Here is a 22751-nt window from a genome sequence, read left to right on the forward strand (position 1 = left end):
AAAACAATATAAATAACTATTATCTTGCAGACTTGCTATGCGTTACATATTACGCAGTATATATACAATTTTGAGTAATTGCACATTTCTAAAAGCTTTTCCATAACCAGTTATGAAATCCCGTTACTTAAAAACAAAATTTCAAATGCGTAGGATAATGGCTTGGAGATAAATTTACGTAGTCTGCATATTTTTGTAATTAGAAAGTACCATTTAGATTGTTGTGTCAAAAGTATGCTGTGCTATCTCTGAACCGAGTCAAGCGCTGGCGATTTTTTTATAAAACCGACTGGCGCTAGTTGTAGAGTAGACTTTGACAAAAGATCTTTTTGATATCATATCTTTGGCCTTATATGTTTAGGTTGAAATATGCCTGGCGCTAGTTAGCCAGCAGAGGTAAAGAGAGGTAAATTTCCAGGCCTCTGAAGTAAATTTTTAGGTCAGCAGAAGAATTAAATTCGAAAAAGTGTATTTTGAGTATCACATCTAATAAGCAACTTTAAGTCAATTTAAAATTGATTTTTCAACAAAATATTTGCAGAAATTGGGGATGTACATTAATTTATCGGCCAGTGTCTTATCCCTATAGATCCCTGAATTTTTTAACAACTGTTTTCATATGGTGTCCAAACATTTCAACCAATAATTGTTTTCAGATAGAATGGATTCTGACCTGAACGCCACCTTTGACGCGTGCAACACCTTCAACAACAAGTTGAAGGACACCCTGCAGGGTCTCATCGGCGCTAACAACGACAGAAAGTCAGAGATCGATGCCCTCAGGTTATTTGAATATTTTTTAAACCTACCTAAAGACGGTACAACCGAGATGAATGTTTTATACTTAAATATGCTCCATATTGAATGGAATGTTGACAAGAAGTTTCAGCCTTCTATCTTTTATAGGAGCCGAGAAACTCACATTTCCCTTAAAAACGTTACAGACATACTGACAGAAACTTTAAAGTATGAAGTAGCTTCGCTACTAAAAATAAATCTGAGTTCTGATGGAACCCTTAGAACCTATCTTAACCTAACCTAACTTTAAGGAAATGAGTATGGGCTTTCCAATCAAGCAAAAGCAATTATTCTAATACTATTTATCTATCTATATAATCTATATTTACCTATATTCAATATAATTTATATATATTCTATATAATCTATATATTTCTATTTGGATCTGACCATGACAATCTGAGAAAGGATCATGACTCTTTTGTCCCCCTAATATTATAATTCTATCTATATATCTATATTCTATATAATCTATATATCTATATTAAGATCTGACCATGATAATCTGAGAAAGAATCATGACTCTTTTGTACCTCTAATATTATAATACTAACTATCTATCTATATTCTATATAATCTATATAATCTATATAATTCTATTTAGATCTGACCATGATAATCTGAGAAAGGATCATGACTCTGTTGTCCCCCTAATATTATAATTCTATCTATCTATCTATATTCTATATAATCTATATAATTCTATTTAGATCTGACCATGATAATCTGAGAAAGGATCATGACTCTTTTGTACCTCTAATATTATAATACTATCTATCTATGTATATTCTATATAATCTATATAATTCTATTCAGATCTGACCATGATAATCTGAGAAAGGATCATGACTCTTTTGTCCCTATAATATTCTATATACTATCTATCTATCTATATAATCTATATCTATCTATATTCTATATAATCTATATAATTCTATTTAGATCTGACCATGATAACCTGAGAAAGGATCATGACTCTTTTGTCCCTATAATATTCTATATACTATCTATCTATCTATATTCTATATCTATCTATATTCTATATAATCTATATATTTCTATTTAGATCTGACCATGATAATCTGAGAAAGGATCATGACTCTTTTGTCCCTATAATATTCTATATACTATCTATCTATCTATATTCTATTTAATCTATATCTATCTATCTATATTCTATATAATCTATATATTTCTATTTAGATCTGACCATGATAATCTGAGAAAGGATCATGACTCTTTTTTCCCTCTAATATTATAATACTATCTATCTATCTATATTCTATATAATCTATATCTATAATCTATATAATTCTATTTAGATCTGACCATGATAATCTGAGAAAGGATCATGACTCTTTTGTCTTTCTAATATTATAATACTATCTATCTATCTATATTCTATATAATCTATATAATTCTATTTAGATCTGACCATGATAACCTGAGAAAGGACCATGACTTTTTTGTCTTTCTAATATTATAATACTAACTATCTATCTATATTCTATATAATCTATATAATTCTATTTAGATCTGACCATGATAACCTTAGAAAGGACCATGACTCTTTTGTCTTTCTAATATTATAATACTATCTATCTATCTATATTCTATATAATCTATATAATTCTATTTAGATCTGACCATGATAATCTGAGAAAGGATCATGACTCTTTTGTCCCTCTAATATTATAATACTATCTATCTATCTATATTCTATATAATCTATATCTATCTATATTCTATATAATCTATATAATTCTATTTAGATCTGACCATGATAATCTGAGAAAGGATCATGACTCTTTTGTTCCTATAATATTCTATATACTATCTATCTATCTATATATATTCTATATAATCTATATCTATCTATATTCTATATAATCTATATAATTCTATTCAGATCTGACCATGATAATCTGAGAAAGGATCATGACTATTTTGTCCCTCTAATATTATGATACTATCTATCTATCTATATTCTATATAATCTATATAATTCTATTTAGATCTGACCATGATAACCTGAGAAAGGATCATGACTCTTTTGTCACCTCTGCTGAGAGAGAGAATGACCTCAGGTAAATATTTTTGCAGTATAACTTCGAAACCTATTAATATCCGCTGGATTAGAACCGGTCATAAGCCAAGCTGAAAAATTATGTATCGTATCATATTATATTCAGTTTTTTACGAATGTTATAATTAAAATCAGTTTTGTTTACCGGGTTTTAATCTTATAATTGTTCATTTTTATACCCGCGGAAAGTTGTTTATAGTACGATGCGATAAATAACTAATATATTTATAAGGTCTGTCGGTCAGTCTGTCAGTCTATCTGTCTGTCAGTCTTTAAATTAAGGGAAGTAGTGTTTGTTTCATTTAAGCATAAAAAAAATTAATAAAATTTGATTTTAATTAATTTAGAAATATTCTCTAAAAATATTGTAAAATATTTGCAAGCCCCAATATAAACTAGAATTATGAGAAAATCTTATCAACAGGTTCATAAGAAAATTGCGTAATATTTACTAAAAAAATGGCAAAGCATCAAATTCTCAGGGATCTAAAGGGATAAGACAATGGCAGATAAATTGATATACATTTCCAATGATTGATACTTGAAATTACCCATTATGAAGATTGAAATTAGTGGTTAAAATGATTATAAACTCAACTAAATGAACCTCACAATTAAAATACAGTAAAGTCCCAAAAGTAGTTAAATATACGAATAAGAAAACTATATTGTAATACTTTGAGGACTAGTAGAATAATCAGACCAATATCCCCTCCCTCCCTCCCTGTCAAATACTAAAGATACATTGATAGATAATTACGGAATTTATCACTTAAACAGACAAATAAACAACCCTTTAATTACAAAACCTTTGTCGGATTTAAGGAAAAAGTATTATAGTCTAATATTTAACATTATAATTATTTTTATTATCTATTAGCCTGTCCTTTTATCCCTGAGGAAATAAGAAATATCTAGTTATAGCAGGGAGGGAGGACACATTGGGCTGTTTATTACACTAGTCCCCAAAGTTTTATGATTTTCTTATTTGTTGGTTTTCAACTTTGGGTACTTAAATTTTGATTAGTTGGGTGTCCAAGAGTTTCAACCACTAATTGTATCTATATCAGGGGTGATTTTAAGTATCTTTATTGGGAATGTACATTAATTTATTGGCCATTGTCTTATCCTTTTAGATACCTATTTTTATGTACTATTTGTAATAAACATGTTTTGCCCATTACGTACTTTATAGCAAATTTCTTCATATTTTTATGTTAAAATTCTAATCTTTTCCTTATAAATATGTAATATCTATTTTATGAAAAAGTTTAAAAGTTTTTTTTAGGTGAGACAAAAATTATTGATTTCTCTTCAATTGTTATTTAATAACATTGTACTTTGTTGTCCTATGAATCATTAATAAAAAAAATCAGATCAATAGGATAATCATATCACATAAGAATTGAAAAAACAAAATGTTCCAAATTCTGGTAACGATTATGGAGTTGCCTGGCTTCCTATGTCGCACCTAACTATTACAGGAATCACCATGTAAGAAAGTGATAGGACAGTTCTAACATGCCCAAATTAGCGACAATATGTATCCGTTAAGGACGGGCCCTTCCTATAGAAAAACTTTACTTTTAAAATAAGAAAGTAGTTTTTTTCTTAAAAATTTACATTACTTCGCTTCGCTTACATCCCAGGGATATAAAGGGATAAGACGATGGTAAATTATTTTATGTACATCCACAAAATTACACCTTCTGTAGATTAGAATTAGTGGTCGAAACGTTTGGACACTAAACAAAATGAAACAATAAATCAAAAGCAATAAAGTCTCCAAAGTTTGTAAGCCAACCAATAAGAAGACGATATCATAAATCTTTGGGGACTAGTGTAATAAACAGCCCTCACTCTCTCTGATATATTGATATCCTTGCTGCTGTAAATGTTATGAAATAAGAAAAGCATTACTTACATCCTGTGATCTGCTTAGCTTAGCTTAGTTTATTTTTGTTTTTATATCCTAGGGGCATGTCTTTGCAGGAATCTAGAGGGATAAGACAATGGCCTTTAAATAGTTGTACATCACCAATAATGTTATACACAAAATTATCCCTTCTGTAGATTAAGATTAACATTTGAAACGTTCGAACACTCATTTTCAATTAACAAACCAATTAAAATTCATATTCCCCATAATTGTTAATCAAACGAATAAGAAAATGTTAGTATAAAACTTTGGGGATTAGTGTAATAAACAGTCCATTGTCCCCCTCTCCCGCTGTGCATTTCTTAGGGTGTTTTTATCCTTACTTAACTTCTATTTATCCTAGGGGCATTTCTTAGCAAGGAGGGAGGGGACATTGGGGTGTCTATTACATTAGTCCCCAAAGTTTTATAATAATGTTTTCTTATTTGTTGGCATAACAACTTTGTAGATTTTTATTGAATTTTGATAGGTTGGTTCGTTAAGTTAAGTGTCCCAATGTTTCAACCACTAATTATAATTTACAGAAGGGGAAATTTTGTGTATCATCATTGGGATTAGGGTTATACTATACTGAAAAATACTGTATTATTTCCACAAATGTTAAAATAAATTCATAAAATCAATACTAGTATTGTTAGCGCGGGCCTTTGGCCCCTCGTATCTTACAAAACTAGTATTAATGTCTGTCATACGATGCGATAAATAGCTATTATTAAATTATCTTTTAAGATAACAAAACTGTTTTCAACCTTCCTACTGTTTTTAAAAAGTTGGGCAAAACAATGTTTTGCAAGTAGATGAGATATAGCAAATTCAAGTCAATTTAACGATTCAAATTTTTGCTTTCTTTTAAAGGTATTTTGTGTATAAAATATTGAAATAAAAATTTTAGTATTTATTAGCCCCCCCCGTTCCTAAAAAGTGTTTTCTTATCCGATCTTATGGCTACTTTTTAAAATAGGGATCTAAAGGGATAAGACAATGGCCGATAAATAGATACACAATTTACCCCTTTTGTAGATTGCAATTAGTGGTTGAAATGTTTGAACACTCAACTTCATAAACCAACCATTGAAAATCCCCCAAAGTTGTTACGCCAACTAATAAGAACACGATATTATAAAACTTTTGGGACTAGTGTAATAACAGCCCTTTCTCTGACTTTAAAAGAAGTCAAACATTGCTTTGATTTGAGTAAGGACATACTCTGATGTTTATTTACATATAAATAGAGACCTCAATACAGATATGATCGTTCTTAAAAGAAGCCTCAAAATAAAACAACAAACAAACAAAATATCCTAAAGATGCATAATAGAACCTCAAAAAGTTCTTACCACATAAATTTTTTTTTAAAGTTTTCTTTAATGACCCTCCTTTAAATTTACCCTAGTATGAAAAAATCCCTCAAGTATATACCTTACTTCAACTTTGTGACAGATGGACATATTATTAAAGAAAGAGTAGCTACGCTACTAAAATTTTTAGATATTTTCAGGGATAGGACACAGGCCGATAAATTGACGTTCATCCCCAATGATGATACACAAAATTAGCCATTCTAGATATTAATATTAGTGGTTGAAAATTATGGACACTCAACCTCATGAATCAACCATCAAAATTCAATAAAAGTCCCCAAAGTTGTAGACCCAACGAATAAGAAAACGTTATAAGAAAACTTTGGGGACTAGTGTAATAAACATTCCTTGAGAGTTTTGATAAAAACACGGCTGGATTAGTTAAAAGCCATGTTGTGAACATAATATTGATCTTCTGTAGGAAACATGGAAAATAAAAAGGAGGGAGGGGACATTGGGCTGTAAATTACACTAGTCCCCAAAGTTTTATAATTATGTTTTCTGATTCATTGGCTCAAAATCTTTGGAGACTTCTTAAAATTTTGATCAGTTGGTTTATTATGTTAAGTGCCCAAACGTTTCAAACTTTGATAGTATCTACGGAAGGGGTAATTTTGTGTATTATCATTGGGGGATGTATATCATTTTATTGGCTATTGTCTTATCCCTGGGTATACAAATATGCTAGTTGTTGTTTATCTTGCAATTAATACTACACAGTCAGACAGAAGGGGAAAGGTGGAACATATCTTTCTTTTCTTTATAGATATAATCCTTATAATAATGTAACAGGATGTTTGTCTATTTGTCTGTACCGAAGGTTCTCGCTAACTGATGAACAGTTAAAAGGTGGAACATATCTTTCTTTTCTTTATAGATATAATCCTTATAATAAAGTAACAGGATGTTTGTCTTTTTGTCTGTCTGTCTATACCGAAGGATCTCGCTAACCGCTGAACAGTGGAAAGGTGGAACATATATGTCTTTTCTTTATAGATATAATATTTAAATAATTTAAAATATGTGGAAAATGATTTTTCAGTATGGCTGAGAACCAATTTGAATCCAGCGGATATTGATTGGTTTTAAAGACATACTGGAAAGTTTTTTTCATTTTTAATCTACCCCTCAACTGAACAGAACTAAATGTTACCAAATAAAAAATGACAACGCGAACCTTGAAATTTTAAATATATTCTAATTAGATGTTGCAATAGAGATAATCTATAGACACTCTCTATAATTCAGCCAATAGGGGAAAAATTTGATCCCTGATTTTAAAGCTAAATTAAGTATTTTCTCAAAAATATGATATAGAAATAGCAATTACCGATTTAAATCTTTTATAATTATCATCCTATAATATAAAGTAGTAAGAGTTATTGTCTGTAGCGAAGGATCTCGCTAATCACTAAAACGAATTTGTTCTTTATTCTAGAGCAGATTTACATAGGTCCTTGGACGGTTTTAGGCTATTCTATTCTTTAAATTTAAACTAGGAATGATTTTAGGCTATTTTAGACCCTCCATGCCCCCCTTTGAATATATGGCCCCTAGATAGTGAATATTATAAAATATGTATTTTTTTCTCACAATAAGCTTTTTGTTTGTTGTCCATTATTCTTTTGAGGATTTTTTTCTGTTACTAAAGCTAAAAGCTGCTTATAATTGCTTAAAACATTTTTTTTTCATTGCGCAAAAGAAAAATGCAGTAAGAAATTTTAGCTGGATAAATACTACATCAGGGCGGGAGGGGACATTGGGATGTTTATTAAATTAGTACCCCAAAATTTCTTATTCGTTGGCTTAACAACTTTGGGTACTTTAATTGTTTTATTTTGATGGTCTATCAACCACTAATTGTATCTACACAGGGGGGTAATTTTGTGTTTCAACATTGGGGATGTGCATTAATTTATCGGTCATTGTCTTATCCCTTTAGAGACCTGACACTGCATACTTTGTTTTCCTTAAATAATTCTATTTTTAGTACCAAAGATTTTCTATAATTAGGGTCGGTCCGTCCGTCCGGAAAAGTTAGCTCTTTTCGTTAATTTAGACATGTTAGAATTGTCTTACCAATTTTAAACTTTGCATGTTGATTCCTAAAATAGTTACGTACGATTTAGAAAGCATAGTAATTCTATAATCGTTACCAGAATATCCGAACGTCCATCTGATTTATTGAATACCGATTCCGATTACAATAAGGTACAATATTATAAGCGAAGCTTCTCTATAATCAATTTCTAAAAGTGTGAGTATGTCCTTAAACAGTATCCTCTATTTAAGAAGTTTTGCAACAAATTTACTTACAATTTTGTTTACACTTATACAATCATATTATGCTTATTCATTTCTGACAATGTTCGTTTGTCCTACAGTTTCAGAGCTTCGCTTTTATAGATGTTGTCATCCTTGATTTAGTAGCAAAGCCATTTTATAATTTAAAATGGCTGTCTTTATTTTCGTCAGTTTGAAACATTTTTGGGAAAAGTAATTTTCTCATCTGAATTTTTTTTGTAAAGGTTCTTTATACAAATAAGCATCCAGTATTGGTATATGATGAACATTGTACCAATACGTGCAAAACTGTTTGAAAGAATAAAAATATATATAGTCAACAATCAAGAGTTTTATAAGAGAAAGTGTTATACACATGAGAAAGCTCAAAGTGTCATGTATGACGTCATAAAAATACGTCTATAAAGGAGGGATGAGAAGATAAGTGGGAAAGGACACCCCTTAAAAAAAGATGGATTTTTATGACGTCACACATGACACTTTGAGCTTTCTAACACATATTTCTTTATTACTAACAGACAGAAGGACATACAGACAGGCATACAAAAACACCAATAGAGTAGCTTCGCTATTAAAAATACAGACATACAGACATTACTGACTTATAGAGAAGCTAAGCTCCTAAAAAAATGGCCAAATGACACACATACTTAAGTGATCTAAGAATTTTAAGGAAGGGAAATTTGAAAATCTGTAGCTTAAAGAATCTTTTAAACATTTTAATGTCAGGATTTATCCTTATATAAAAGTAACAGGATCTCTGTCTGTCTGTACCGAAGGATCTCGCTTACCGCTGAACCGACATGGTTCACCTTTGCAGTGTAGCTTCTCAATCGACAATTGTGCGCATAAAATACTAACAATCCATAATATTTTTTTTTATTTTCCAGAAAGAACGAGATCAAGTCCCTGGAGGAGAAATGCGCCAAGGAGAACCAGGCCCGCATCACCGACATCGCCAAGCTCGACGGCAAGCTCGACTCCGAGAACAACGCGCGCAAGACCGAGATCGCCAACCTGGACAAGTGGGCCAAGGGCGAGAACGACGCACGCAAAACCGAGATCGCCAACCTCGACAACTTTGCCCACAGCGAGAACGACGCGCGCAAGGCCGAGATCGCCGCGCTGGACAACTTTGCCAAGACCGAGAACAACGGGCGCAAGGAAGACATCGCCTCTCTGAACCAGAGGCTGGAGGCCGAGCAGAACGCACGTGACGGCGAGGACAAGGCCATCAACGAGAGGATCAGCAAGGAGATCTCTGACAGAGAGAGCGCCAACAACGAGCTCCAGGTAAACATTTGAACATTATGTAAGGGGAAAAGTTTACATTGGGCTGTTTATTACACTAGTCTCTAAATAATAAAGTTTTCTTATTCGTTTGGGGACTTTAATCAATTTTGATTGGTTGGTTAATTAAGTTGAGTGTTATAGTTATTTATCGCATCGTATAACAGACAGCTTTCCGCGGATATAAAAATAAAAATTGTAAGATTAAGTTTTGTTATGTCCCGAACGGCTAAAGGCCTGGGTCAGCAAAACTTGTATTAATTTTATGATTCTTTTTTAAAATTTGTAAAAAATTGTCTGTAATGTGATGCTATACTTAAAAAATATTTATAAATTTTATGTTTAGTCTCGCATGGACTCCCACAATGAGGACAGACAGCGCGACATCGAGGACCTGAGAACTCGCATGATGAAGGAGAACGAGTTCCTCAGAGGGCTGGCCAACAAGTCCCTCGGTGTCTACTTCGACGCCTACAGAAGCAAGGCCTACGACGGTGGCGGCGAGGAGAACCTGACCTTCAACGGCACCTACTGCAATGTTGGCGGTGGATTTGACGCCGATACCGGTATCTTCACTGCCCCCATTGGCGGCAGCTACCTGTTCATGTTCCACATTGCCACCCACGACAACAAGAAGGCACTGCTGTCCATCCGCAAGAACGGCGAGGAGATTGCCAGCATCTTCGACCAGAACCATAAGGTGAGAATTGTATTATGCCCTAGTCAATCCGCCCTATTATCATTTCTTCCCAGGGAGGGAGGGGACAATGGGCTGTTTAGTACACTAGTCCCCAAAGTTTTATAATAATGTTTTGTGATTCGTTGGCTTAACAACTTTGGGGATTTTTAATGAATTTTGATTGGTTGGTTTATTAAGTTGAGCGTCCAAACCTCCCAAACCCTAAATGAATGGCTAATTTTGTGTATTGTGTTTTACATCAATTTATTGGCCATTGTCTTATCCATTCAGATCCTTGATTCCTTACTCTCCATTGTAGTTTCTATTTATCGTTTAACCATTATTTTATTTAATTTTTGTTTTACTTAAATGGCCTGTATGAAAACAATGTGTGAATACACATTACGGCATACTTCCTACCTTTTAGGAAACTGCAATTTGGGAAGAAATTCTACTGTATCATTATATATAAATGTATAAATATTCATTTAATTCATTTTTTTGTTTTTTTTTATGTATGCACACCCAAGAATGTAACTTTACAAAGTGTCTCAAATATCAGCCATGTGACGTCTTACAAATGAGGGAGATGAGACGAGAATTTGTAAAGAAAATCCCTCATTTTTATGACGTCACATGGCTGATTTTTGAGACACTTTTTAAAGTTACCTAAGAATAATAAATCTAATCTAATCTGTCTCTTTATCTGTCTTTCTATCTGTCTGTCTATATATCTGTCTATCTCTCTGTCTATCTGTCTGTCTGTCTGTCTGTCAATCTATCTATCTAATCTAAACTAATATCTCAGGACAACCACAAGAACTCCATGGCCGGCCAGACCATTGTCATCAACGTGGAGCGCGGGGACGAGATTGTTGTGTACGCCTACACCGGCACCTGGCTGGCCGATTTCCCCATGAACCACTACACCCACTGGGTCGGCCTGCTGCTCAAGCCCAACGACAACGAGGCCCAGCTGTTGAGGAAGCAGATTGAGGAGGGCGTCTCCGAGCCTGAGCCTGTCATGAACGGTCACTAAACGATCACTGAACAGTAATTAAACGGCCACTAATCGGTTACCATGGCATTATAGAAAACGGTCATAAAAAAACGGTCACTAATTCATAATACAACAAAATGACATTTTTTGTCAATTGTTTTACTATCTTGACCTTTTTTTATTTTTAGCCTTGTGGAAATGCTATTACAATATATTTTGGTTTGTTTTGGACTAATTTTTCAACCTTAAGTTGTCAACTTTAAACTGTTAAATTATTTTTTTTAGTTTAACAAAACTTTTTTTTAGATATTTGCTCAAAAAGACTATATTAGAAATTTATCTAATAAAAAAAACACCCAACCTCTCAAAAACTTGAATGAATTTTTTCAAAGGGTGTTAAAATTAATTTGTTCTAAATAAGAATGAATTGTAAATATAGTTTAAAATTGTTTATAAAATGATATAATATATCTATATACAAGTACACTAGATTATCAAATGAATAATATTTTTGTATAAATTAGCTAAATAGTTGTGTGTATATGTCATTATTATAAACAAAATTGTCCTGTTGTTTGTTGTATATTTTTTTGTCATTTGTCATATATGAGATTCTCTGGTTGTTTATTATTCGCTGTCATAGTGTCTGCTGTTTCTTGTTTTTCTGTAATAAAATTTTATATAAAATAACTCTTTACTTCTTTCTAGTTTCGTAAAGGTAGGAAGTGGACATTGGACTGTAAATTACACTAGTACCTAAAGTTTTATAATCAAACGGGTTATTTTGTTTATTATTATTGGGGATCTAAATTAATTCATCGTTAATTATCTTAACCCCTTAAGATCCCTGATTTTTATAATAAGAACAAATGAACAACCTAGCCCCTGTCTTGGGGACCTTTTTTCGTCTGCTAGCAAATTGCAATCTCCTCTTTGTAGCGACTTGGCTGTGTTAAGATTGCAGAAGCTATTGGCTGGTATTCAAGGATCCAATTGAAATTCAACACAAAGACAACGTGGGGAGGGGGGGATTTTTTTTGTCTCTTGTCCCTCTATTGTTATACTCTAAAAAGTTATAAAGCTAAAATGAAATAAAAAAATAGGCAAAATATATAAAAAGGATGACAACATCCATGTAAGCGAATCTATACAATGAAACGGTATAACAAACGAACATGTAGTGAACAAATAAATAAAAAGCAGAATATTATTTGAAAGGCAAAATTACATCTTTAAGACTTGATTATAGAGATGCTCCGCTTAATGTATTGTATATTGTTGTCCTAAGAATCATTTAACTAAAAATCAGATAAATAGGATAATTATATCACATAAAAATTTGTGTTAATAAAGTAAAAAAATCAACATGTTTAAAATGGACCTACGGACTTTCTGGTAACGATTATAGAGTTGCTCCGCTTTAAAAATCATACCTAATTGTTACAGGATCATCGTCGAAAGTTTTAAACTTATACTTTTGCGGGAAGCATTTGCGACTGCGGATTGTTGAAAATTAGATTTAAAGCTGCATTTGAAAATGGATACAGACAATATGTGGATTTATGACAGGGGAAAATTTGGAACTCTCATTTGGGTCAGTTCGTTCATCCAATAGGAAGGGGAGAAGGATAAAGTAAAGGGGGTGGATAAAAATATCGTTATTTTAGCCCACTGCGAGTTTCACTTATCCTACGAAAAGTTGAAAAAATATCAATAAAACGAAATACTTTTTACATATATATTTAGATAAACATCTATTGAATACACAATTTCAAATACATAAAAAATGAGTTAAAATATACATAAAAATTAATTGTCATTATAAAAACATACTCTAATAATATTATTAATATCAATTTTCAGACTTTTGTAGCATCAGCAGACTATTTTATTTATCAAAAATTATAAATGGAGGTCGGGTTAAGGCCAGAATTTAGGATAATTTGAATTTAAAATTAAAGAACGTGTCCTAACTTTTGTGATTTAAAGAAAAAGCTAGTCTGAGATTTAGTAAGTAGTAGATGTAAAATGATCCATAAAATTTAGATATGCAATCGTTTTTTTTTGTAGACCTCTAATTTTTTAATTAATTTTAGCTTTTTTAAAATAAGTTGGTTTCAGGGTATTTAAACGCAACAAAGAAAATTGCCACCATGAACAAAAATAGAACGATCTTTAATTTGACACCTTACTTTTTTAATTCTGTTAAGTAATTATTGAAAAAATCTATTTTGATGAACCCCAAATGTTAGTACAAGTTCTTTAAAACATTTAATGATACTCTTTTTCCTCTAAATAAGATTTTAATAAATCCAGTTTGTTCATAGTAAAGGCAGTGTGTTTATAGGATTTAGTTCTGCAGAAAAAATGAGGAATATCTCGAACGAATATCTCCAAAAATCTATGAGCCTCAAAGGCTACTAACGGCCAAACGGTGTAACGTATAGATTTTGCTTGCACAGAATTTTAACCGACAAAACAGGGCCTACAAATAATCTGGATTAGTCATTAATAAAAAAAAATGCATATTTCGCAGTGCACAAAAATGCGCAAAAAAGATTATTTGTAGGCCGCTTAACACGGTGTGCGGACATGACATGTACGTTTAGCTGATGGTAGCTAACAGCCTTTAAAATTCATAGATTTTTGAAGATAATCGTTACCAGGATCATTTTAGCGTGAACTGGAGAAGATCCTGAAATTTAGCAAACTTGAATAAAAGAAACATTTATATTCATTTAAATGTAAAGTTTTAATTTCACTATAAAAATACGAATATAATACATCATTACACTGAAACGATGATTAAAAAAAAATATTTTTTAGAGTAACAAATCATTTTTAAAGATGTTATATTGAATTAAGTCGTTGAAAAACATGTTTCGTAGTTTTTTATCGACAATTTTCCGTGAAATACAATATAAAATCAATACCAGTTTAGTTGGTCAGGCCTTCAGCTCTCGGGGCAAACTGAACAGGAATTAGTCTTTTAATTTTTAATTTTACTATTCGCGAAAAGCTGTGTATAATACGATATTTTCCGATTTGCCAACATAATTAAAATCCATGAAAGTAGTAAAGCTGCTCTGTTACTCATTACAATTTACACCATTTGTTCATTTCTGGCAGATGGAGGTCTGGAGCTGCCGCCAAACTGACTGCCCCCCATCTGGGAAGGCGGATAGCCGCCGACCTGACTCGGCGGATAGCCGCCAACCTGGCTGCCTTGATATCCGCCAACCTGGCTGCCTGGATATCCGCCAACCTCCGACGGGGTCATCTCGTCAAACTGTATGGAGCTGTTTGGATCCTGGAAGCCGCCGCCGCCAACGCCTGGAGCTATACCGGCCCCCGGGGGGAACATGATATCATCCCCGACGGGATATTGTTGGTCGTACGGGTCACCCATCATGGCACCATCGCCGTAATTGAGGCCCTGAATAAAAAAAGAATAGTTTAAAATAAATTTGGAATAACTTACAAAATTAGGAAGCATCATGCATATTATCAAAATAAAATTAATAAAGAATAAAAAAGGCTTGTTGCAATTTCAGACTTTCCGAAAAAAAAAAGGATGGTTCGTCGCTAAGCTTAAGCTGTATATTATTGGATGTAGATTATGCTTAGATAATATGATCGGGGTAAAATTGTAGTCGATTTAGGTTGCTAACAAGTACATCACTTATTGGTCAGTTCGCTCATCCAGTAGGAGGAGAGGGGATTGTGTAAAGAAGGGGGATGGGGAAGATCGTTATTTTAGCCCGCTACAGGATTGACTTTATTATAGAACATGAAAATCTGGTGTAAGGTCCAAGTAATAATACATCCATTTTTATACCTATTACTAAGTGGAAAATTGGTTATTTTTGTAATTTTATAATCCAATCGGCATATTATTAATGACGGCTGCAGCAGCTTATTGTGCAAAAATAAGTAAGGTTTCGTGCGACTGTGTATTTTTTATGTTTTTTTAAGCTACTAGTAAAAGTATTTTTAAAAGTAAAATTGCGATTGTAAAGCACTTTTTTTTAAATTCTACATACATAATAGAATTTACATTACCTACTTAGAGAATCCTTAAATCAAATAACAAAATATTATTTTTTTTGTTACAAAATAAAAAAAATAAATAAAATCATAAAAGGATAGAATTTGAAGAAAAAAAATACTTTAAAATTGCTGCATTCTGTTTTTACCCAATGGCAATATGACACTAGCAGTTAAATAAATCTATAAAGAAGGCGTCTTAACTTTTTTTTATAGCTAGCCGGTTCTATTAGTAAGTAGTAGATGTAAAAAATTTTTAAATTTTTTTTTAAATTCAGATATGCAATCGGTTTTTTGTAGACTTCTTATTTTTTAAGTAATTTAAGAAGAATGATAAAATTTAGTTCAAAGTTTTTATTCTCGTGGGTTTAAAAAAATCGTTTTTTTTCAATAATTACCTGACAGAAATGAAAAAGTAAGGTGTCAAATTAAAGATCTTACTATTTTTGTTCATAATGGCCATTTTCTTTCTTTTTTTTTTGTTGCATTTTAGTACCTTAAAATCGACTTAATTTTTTTTTAAAACTCAAATTACTTTAAAAATAAGTGGTCTACAAAAAAAAACATTGTATATCTGAATTCTATGGAAAAATTTACATCTACTACTTACTAAAAGAACCGGCTAGCTATAAAAAAAAAGTTAAGAATCTTCTTTTGGGGAATCTTAAATTTTCTTCTGTTGTCCTACATATTACTTTCTTCTTTGCATGGCACGTTTTACCAGGGATCTGAAGGGATAAGACAATGGCCGATAAATTGATGTAAATTTCCAACGATGATACACTAAATTAACCCTTCTGTAGATTGCATTTTGTGGTTGAAACGTTTGGACCCTCAAAGTCCTAAAATGACGTTTTCTTATTCGTTGGCTTAACAACTTTGGGGACTTTATGAATTTTTTTGATTGTTTCATTTAGTTGAGTGTCCAAACGCTTCCACCAATAATTGTAATCCACAAAAGCAGTAATTTTGTACATCATCATAGGGGATGTTGTACATCAATGTATCGGTAATTGTCTTATCCCTTTAGATCCTTGCTTATTTATCCTTCTAAAAGTTGAAATTGATGGGATCAGTGGAAAAGGAGATGTATCTTTTTAAATTTTCAGGGGTTAAAAAAAGAAGTTTAAAAGATTTGAGGGGGTTAATCTAATGTATCTTTGAAAAATTGTAGGGGGTAAAATGAGAAGTTTTAACGTTTGAGGGGGGTAAAATATTTTAAACATCTGTTTTTCTTGTTTGTGTTAATATATCCTTTTGTCCCTGTAAAAATCTTAGTTTAGGAATTTCAAGGAAAGGTATACTTATTTATTGCATCGTATTATAGACAGCTTTATAGGGGGTTTAGTATGCTAACATGAAGCTCATTTATTGGTAAGTTCATTCATCCTGTAGGAGGGAAGGAGATTGGGAAAAGGGGTGGAAGGGAGATTGTTATTTTATCCCGCTGCAAGTTTTATTGGTTTTAATTAGGGTTGGGCCGGATATCCGGTGTGGCCGGATATCCGGCCGGAAAGTTTCAATATCCCGTATCCGAATATCCAGTGTGGCCGGATATCCGGCCGGATAGTTTCAATATCCGGTAACCGGATATCCGGTGTTGCCGGATATCCGGCCGGATAGTTACAATATCTGGTATCCGGCCGGATATCCGGCCACACCGGATATCCGGCCCAACCTTTAATCCTGTAATGTCCACGGGAAAGTTGTCTACAATACGATGTTTTAATGTCCCGTATCCCATTGGAATGTAAAGTATTACATATATTTGTATTAACATTTAAAGAATTCTCCTTAAAGGAGAAATAGTGAATATACCCACAAATTTCATGCTTTGTTAAACTAAAAAAACCAAGGATGACAACATTCATAAAAACAAAGCTCTGAAACAGAAGGACATACGAACAATAACACTTGTAGAGTGTCAGAACTGAATAATCAACATATAATGAATAATTTCGAGAGAAAAAAATTAGGTAAATTTTTTGAAAAACTGCTGAAATACAGGATAATGTTTAAGGACATACTTATATTTTTAGGACTTGATTATAGAGATGCTTCGCTGATATTGTACTTTATTGTCCTAGTATTCCAAAAATCAGATCAATCGAATAATTATAACACAAAAATTTGATATTAAAAAAGTGAAAAAATCAGCATGTTGAAAATGGACGTAAGGACATTTTGGTAACTACTACAGGGTTCACCAAGCAAAATTTGAAATCGATAAGATTCTAACGTGCCTAAATTAATGAAAAAACCTATCCGCCACGGACGGACGGACCGATCCTAATTATGGAAAAGCTTTGCTTTAAAAAAATGTTTATTTAATTCATTAGCACATATCTTTATCAGGCTGTTTTATCAAGCAATAGGCTGATTATTACACTAGTCCCCAAAGTTTTATAATAACGTTTTCTTATTAGTTGCCTTAACAATTTTGGGGACTTTAGTGAATTTTGATTGGTTGACTCATTAAGTTGAGTGTCCAAAGGTTTCAACCACTTCTGAAATAGGTTTTACCTGATCCTGTTTAACGCGCTGGTCCAGGGGGCGCAGGTTGACCCTGCCAGCAAACCTGATGGTCAGGATGGCGATCACGAGGACACACACCGCCAGCAGCGCTATCCACGGCCAAAACAGAAACATTCTAAACAATAAACATTATAGCTGTTGTGTTTAGTGCCCTAGGAAAATAGGGATAGATGTCACTGCTTTTGGCCTACCTATTCTCGCTACTTATGGATGTTGTCATCCTTATTTTTAAATTAAAAATGCCTGTGTTTTTTTATTTAAATCATGGAACACCTGCCATGAAAAATCGCAACTCGGGGCTAAAATTTATATTTGGGGGAGGGGGCGAAAAATATAATATATCTCTAAAAGATTAGCGAATGGAAGTCATCCCCTAACCAACATAAAAATACCTTATATAGTCCTTTAAAAAAAGTGGCTTTATCCAGGGAGAAAGTGAGGGGAAATTAAACAGTTTGTTACACTAGTCCCCAAAGTTTTATAAAACTTTTTCTTTATTTTTAGCTCAACAACTTTGGGAACTTTAATTGGTTGCTTCAGTAAGTTGGATGTCCAAACGTTTTAACCACTAATTGCAATCTAAAGAAGAGATAATTTTGTGTAAGAGATGTACAAGTACATCAATTTATCGGCCATTGTCTTATCCCTTTAGATCCCTGATTATGAATACACTACCTGTTTGTTTAGATGATATTGAGGGCAGCCTGATCCTTGGGTGGTAGGATGAATACGGGTAGTAGGAACCTGTTTCCTGTCTGCCGGCTGTACCAGTATTTCCTAAATAATTAAGGGGTAATTATGTTTATTATCATTGGTGGTAGAATGAAGACAGGCAGCAGGAACCTGTTACCTGTCTGCCGGCTGTACCAGTACTTTCTTAATACACAAGGGGTAATTATGTTTATTATCATTGGGTGGTAGGATGAACACGGGCAACAGGAACCTGTTACCTGTCTGCCGGCTGTACCAGTACCTCCTTAATACACAAGGGGTAATTATGTTTATTATCATTGGTGGTTTGGTGGTAGGATGAAGACGGGCAGCAGGAACCTGTTTCCTGTCTGGCGGCTGTACCAGTATTTCCTTAATAAATACAGGGGTAATTATGTTTATTATCATTGGTGGTAGAATGAAGACGGGCAGCAGGAACTTGTTACCTGTCTGCCGGCTGTACCAGTATTTCCTTAATAAATACAGGGGTAATTATGTTTATTATCATTGGTGGTAGGATGAAGACGGGCAGCAGGAACCTGTTACCTGTCTGCCGGCTGTACCAGTACTTCCTTAATACACAAGGGGTAATTATGTTTATCATTGGTGGTAGGATGAACACAGGCAGCAGGAACCTGTTTCCATCTGGTGGCTGTACCAGTATTTCCTTAATACACAAGGGGTAATTATGTTTATTATCATTGGTGGTAGAATGAAGACGGGCAGCAGGAACCTGTTACCTGTCTGCCGGCTGTGCCAGTATTTCCTTAATACATAATTTTGTTTATTATCATTGGTGGTAGGATGAATACGGGCAGCAGGAACTTGTTACCTGTCTGCCGGCTGTACCAGTACTTCCTTAATACACAAGGGGTAATTATGTTTATCATTGGTGGTAGGATGAACACAGGCAGCAGGAACCTGTTTCCATCTGGTGGCTGTACCAGTATTTCCTAAATAAATAAGGGGTAATTATGTTTATTATTATTGGTGGTAGAATGAAGACGGGCAGCAGGAACCTGTTACCTGTCTGCCGGCTGTACCAGTACTTCCTTAATACACAAGTGGTAATTATGTTTATTATCATTGGTGGTAGAATGAAGACGGGCAGCAGGAACCTGTTACCTGTCTGCCGGCTGTGCCAGTATTTCCTTAATACATAATTTTGTTTATTATCATTGGTGGTAGGATGAAGACGGGCAGCAGGAACCTGTTTCCTGTCTGGCGGCTGTGCCAGTATTTTCTTAATACATAATTTTGTTTATTATCATTGGTGGTAGGATGAATACGGGCAGCAGGAACCTGTTTCCTGTCTGGCGGCTGTACCAGTATTTCCTTAACAAATACAGGGGTAATTATGTTTATTATTATTGGGTGGTAGGATGAAGACGGGCAGCAGGAACCTGTTTCCATCTGGTGGCTGTACCAGTACTTCCTTAATAAATACAGGGGTAATTTTGTTTATTATCAATGGTGGTAGGATGAATACGGACAGCAGGAACTGGTTCCCTGTCTAGCGGCTGTACCAGTATTTTTTTGATTAATAAGGGGTAATTTTGTTTATTATCATTTGTGGTAGGATGAAGACGGGCATTTGTTAACATTTCTAAACTTACTTGTATTTACAACAACAGAGTATATTGATGAATATGACTAGTATAGCTAGCCCAGTAACCACTCCAACACCAGTGTAGAAATAGTGGGGGGGGTGTCACCACTCCAATACTAGTGTAGAAATAGTGAGGGGGGGGGGGAGTGTCACTACTTACTTGTATTTACAACCACAGAGTATATTGATAAATATGACTAGTATAGCTAGTCCAGTAACCACTCCAACACCAGTGTAGAAATAGTGGGGGGGGGGGGGTGTCACCAATTCAATACTAGTGTAGAAATAGTGAGGGGGGGGGGGGGGGAGTATCACTACTTACTTGTATTTACAACAACAGAGTATATTGATGAATATGACTAGTATAGCTAGCCCAGTAACAACTCCAATACCAGTGTAGAAATAGTAGCGGGGGGGGGGTGTCACTACTTACTTGTATTTACAACCACAGAGTATATTGATAAATATGACTAGTATAGCTAGCCCAGTAACAACTCCTATACCAGTGTAGAAATAGTGGGGGGGGGGGTGTCACCACTCCAATACCAGTGTAGAAATAGGGGGGGGGGGGGAGTGTCACTACTTACTTGTATTTACAACCACAGAGTATATTGATGAATATAACTAGTATAGCTAGCCCAGTAACCACTCCAATACCAGTGTAGAAATAGCTGTAGTCGGCAAAGATGTACGGCGGCTGAAAATAAAAAAGAATATAAATGTAGAAAAGTCGAAACTAAATTGTTCTGATAATGTTTAAGGACACACAAACATTTTTAGGACTTAATTATAGAGACGCTTCGCTTATATTGTACTTTGTTGTCCTAGGAATCAGTATTCAAAAGATCAGATCAATCAGTTAATTATATCACATTAAAATTAATTGAAAAAAGAGTAAAAAAATCAACAAATTTAAAATGGACATTCTAGTAACGATTATAGAGTTTCTACGCTTTCTAATCGGTTTTTAAAGGCCATACTGGAAAAGTAAATAATTTACCTGGTTATAATCTGGGTTGTAGTTGAAATTTTCTCCGTCAACAGCTGATTGGATTGTCAGGTGCCAGGTACTCAACGAATTACCCATCACACAACATTCGACTAAAATATAAAAACTTTGGGTACTTTTATAGCATTTTCTTTGGTAAACTCACAGCTGAAGTGTCCAAACTTTGCAACCAATACATTTAGTCTACATAATGGGTAATTTTGTGTTTCATCATTGGATTGTCAGGTGCCAGGAACTCAACGAATTACCCATCACACAACATTCGACAAAATATAAAACTTTTAGTACTTTTATTATTAGCCTAATTAAAAATAGCTTAAAACCACCAGAGGAATAGTAAGTAAATTGCCTGAAGAGTAGAACTCCATCGGTTCGGCGGTTACAGAGATCTTAAGCTTTAAACAGACAGATATACATCGTTTCAACGAATCGCCCATTACATATATATATATATTATATATGGTTTTAGAAGGGATCTAAAGGGATAAGACAATGGCCGATAAATTGATGTACAGTACATCCCGATAATGATACATAAAATTACCAATGTAGAATAAATTAAAGGTTGAAAAGTTTAAACACTTAACGATCTAACATATCAAAATTTACGAAAGTCACAAAAGTTGTTAGGCAAATGAATCAGATAACGTTATTATAAAACTTTTGGGACTAGTGTAATAAACAGCCAATTGTCCTTTCTATTTGACAAACACCTATAGCACAACATTTGACTAAAACATTTTTATGATTCTAGATTAGATGCGCTTAAAACAAGAATAAAATTATTAGTACTATATTTCAGTATTGATTATAAAGTAGCTTCTCATAGGTCCTAGGAAGGTTTTAACTATTTTTGGGGAGGGTACCACCCCCCTCCCCCCCGAAAAAAAAAAAATATTTTAAAGAGTTATTTAACTTTAAGACAATTTTTTAAAAGCGAAGCTTTTCTATAATCAGGGTCGGTCTGTCCATTCGTCGAACAGTTATGTGCGATTTAGGAAGCGTAGACACTTTATAATCGTTACCAGAAAGTCCGTACGTCCATTTAAAACATGCTGATTTTTACAACAAATTTCTGTATGTTATAATTAACCTATTCATCTGATTTTTTAAATAATGATTCCTAATACCATAAGGTACAATGTTATAAACGAAACATCTCTATGAACAAGATCTAGAAAATGAAAGTTGGTTCTTAAAAAGTGTCCTATAATAAACGCGACGCTTTTCTATAATTAGGGTCGGTCCGTCCGTCCGTCCGTCCGTAACGGATAGCTTTTTTTTATTAATTTAGGCATGTTAGAATTGGCCTATCAATTTCAAATTTTGCATGGTGATTCCTTTAGTAGTTAGGTACGATTTAGAAACCGTAGCAACTCTACA

At 33.5% G+C, this 22751-nt stretch overlaps 2 protein-coding genes across 8 annotated transcripts; one reads left to right on the top strand and one right to left on the bottom strand.

Moving 5' to 3' along the window:
* Positions 1–634: 634 nt before the first annotated feature.
* On the top strand, positions 635–12144 carry LOC145330297 (uncharacterized). The gene is made up of 5 exons (XM_080174935.1): positions 635–783; positions 2814–2885; positions 9379–9781; positions 10125–10478; positions 11266–12144. Exons 1-5 carry the CDS (start codon positions 662–664, stop codon positions 11494–11496), a joined length of 1182 nt encoding a protein of 393 aa, XP_080031061.1. The 5' UTR covers positions 635–661; the 3' UTR covers positions 11497–12144.
* Positions 12145–13187: 1043 nt separating this feature from the next.
* LOC145330298 (uncharacterized) lies at positions 13188–21389 on the bottom strand. Of its 7 annotated transcripts, XM_080174939.1 has the most exons (6): positions 21360–21389; positions 20947–21056; positions 20053–20085; positions 18715–18783; positions 18028–18154; positions 13188–14893 (listed from the first exon to the last, which is right to left on the bottom strand). In XM_080174939.1, the coding sequence occupies exons 5-6, from the start codon at positions 18151–18153 to the stop codon at positions 14561–14563; spliced, it is 459 nt and encodes a 152-aa protein (XP_080031065.1). In that variant the 5' UTR covers position 18154; positions 18715–18783; positions 20053–20085; positions 20947–21056; positions 21360–21389; the 3' UTR covers positions 13188–14560. The 7 variants fall into 7 exon arrangements, with proteins under 7 accessions (XP_080031065.1, XP_080031068.1, XP_080031067.1 ...); XM_080174942.1 differs by lacking the exons at positions 20947–21056; positions 21360–21389 and adding an exon at positions 20682–20765; XM_080174941.1 differs by lacking the exons at positions 20947–21056; positions 21360–21389 and adding an exon at positions 20520–20603.
* Between the last annotated feature and the right edge of the window lie 1362 nt (positions 21390–22751).

This window comes from Acartia tonsa, chromosome 10, assembly GCF_053477335.1.
Source record: "Acartia tonsa isolate MP-2025a chromosome 10, ASM5347733v1, whole genome shotgun sequence".
Lineage (NCBI taxonomy): Eukaryota > Metazoa > Arthropoda > Copepoda > Calanoida > Acartiidae > Acartia > Acartia tonsa.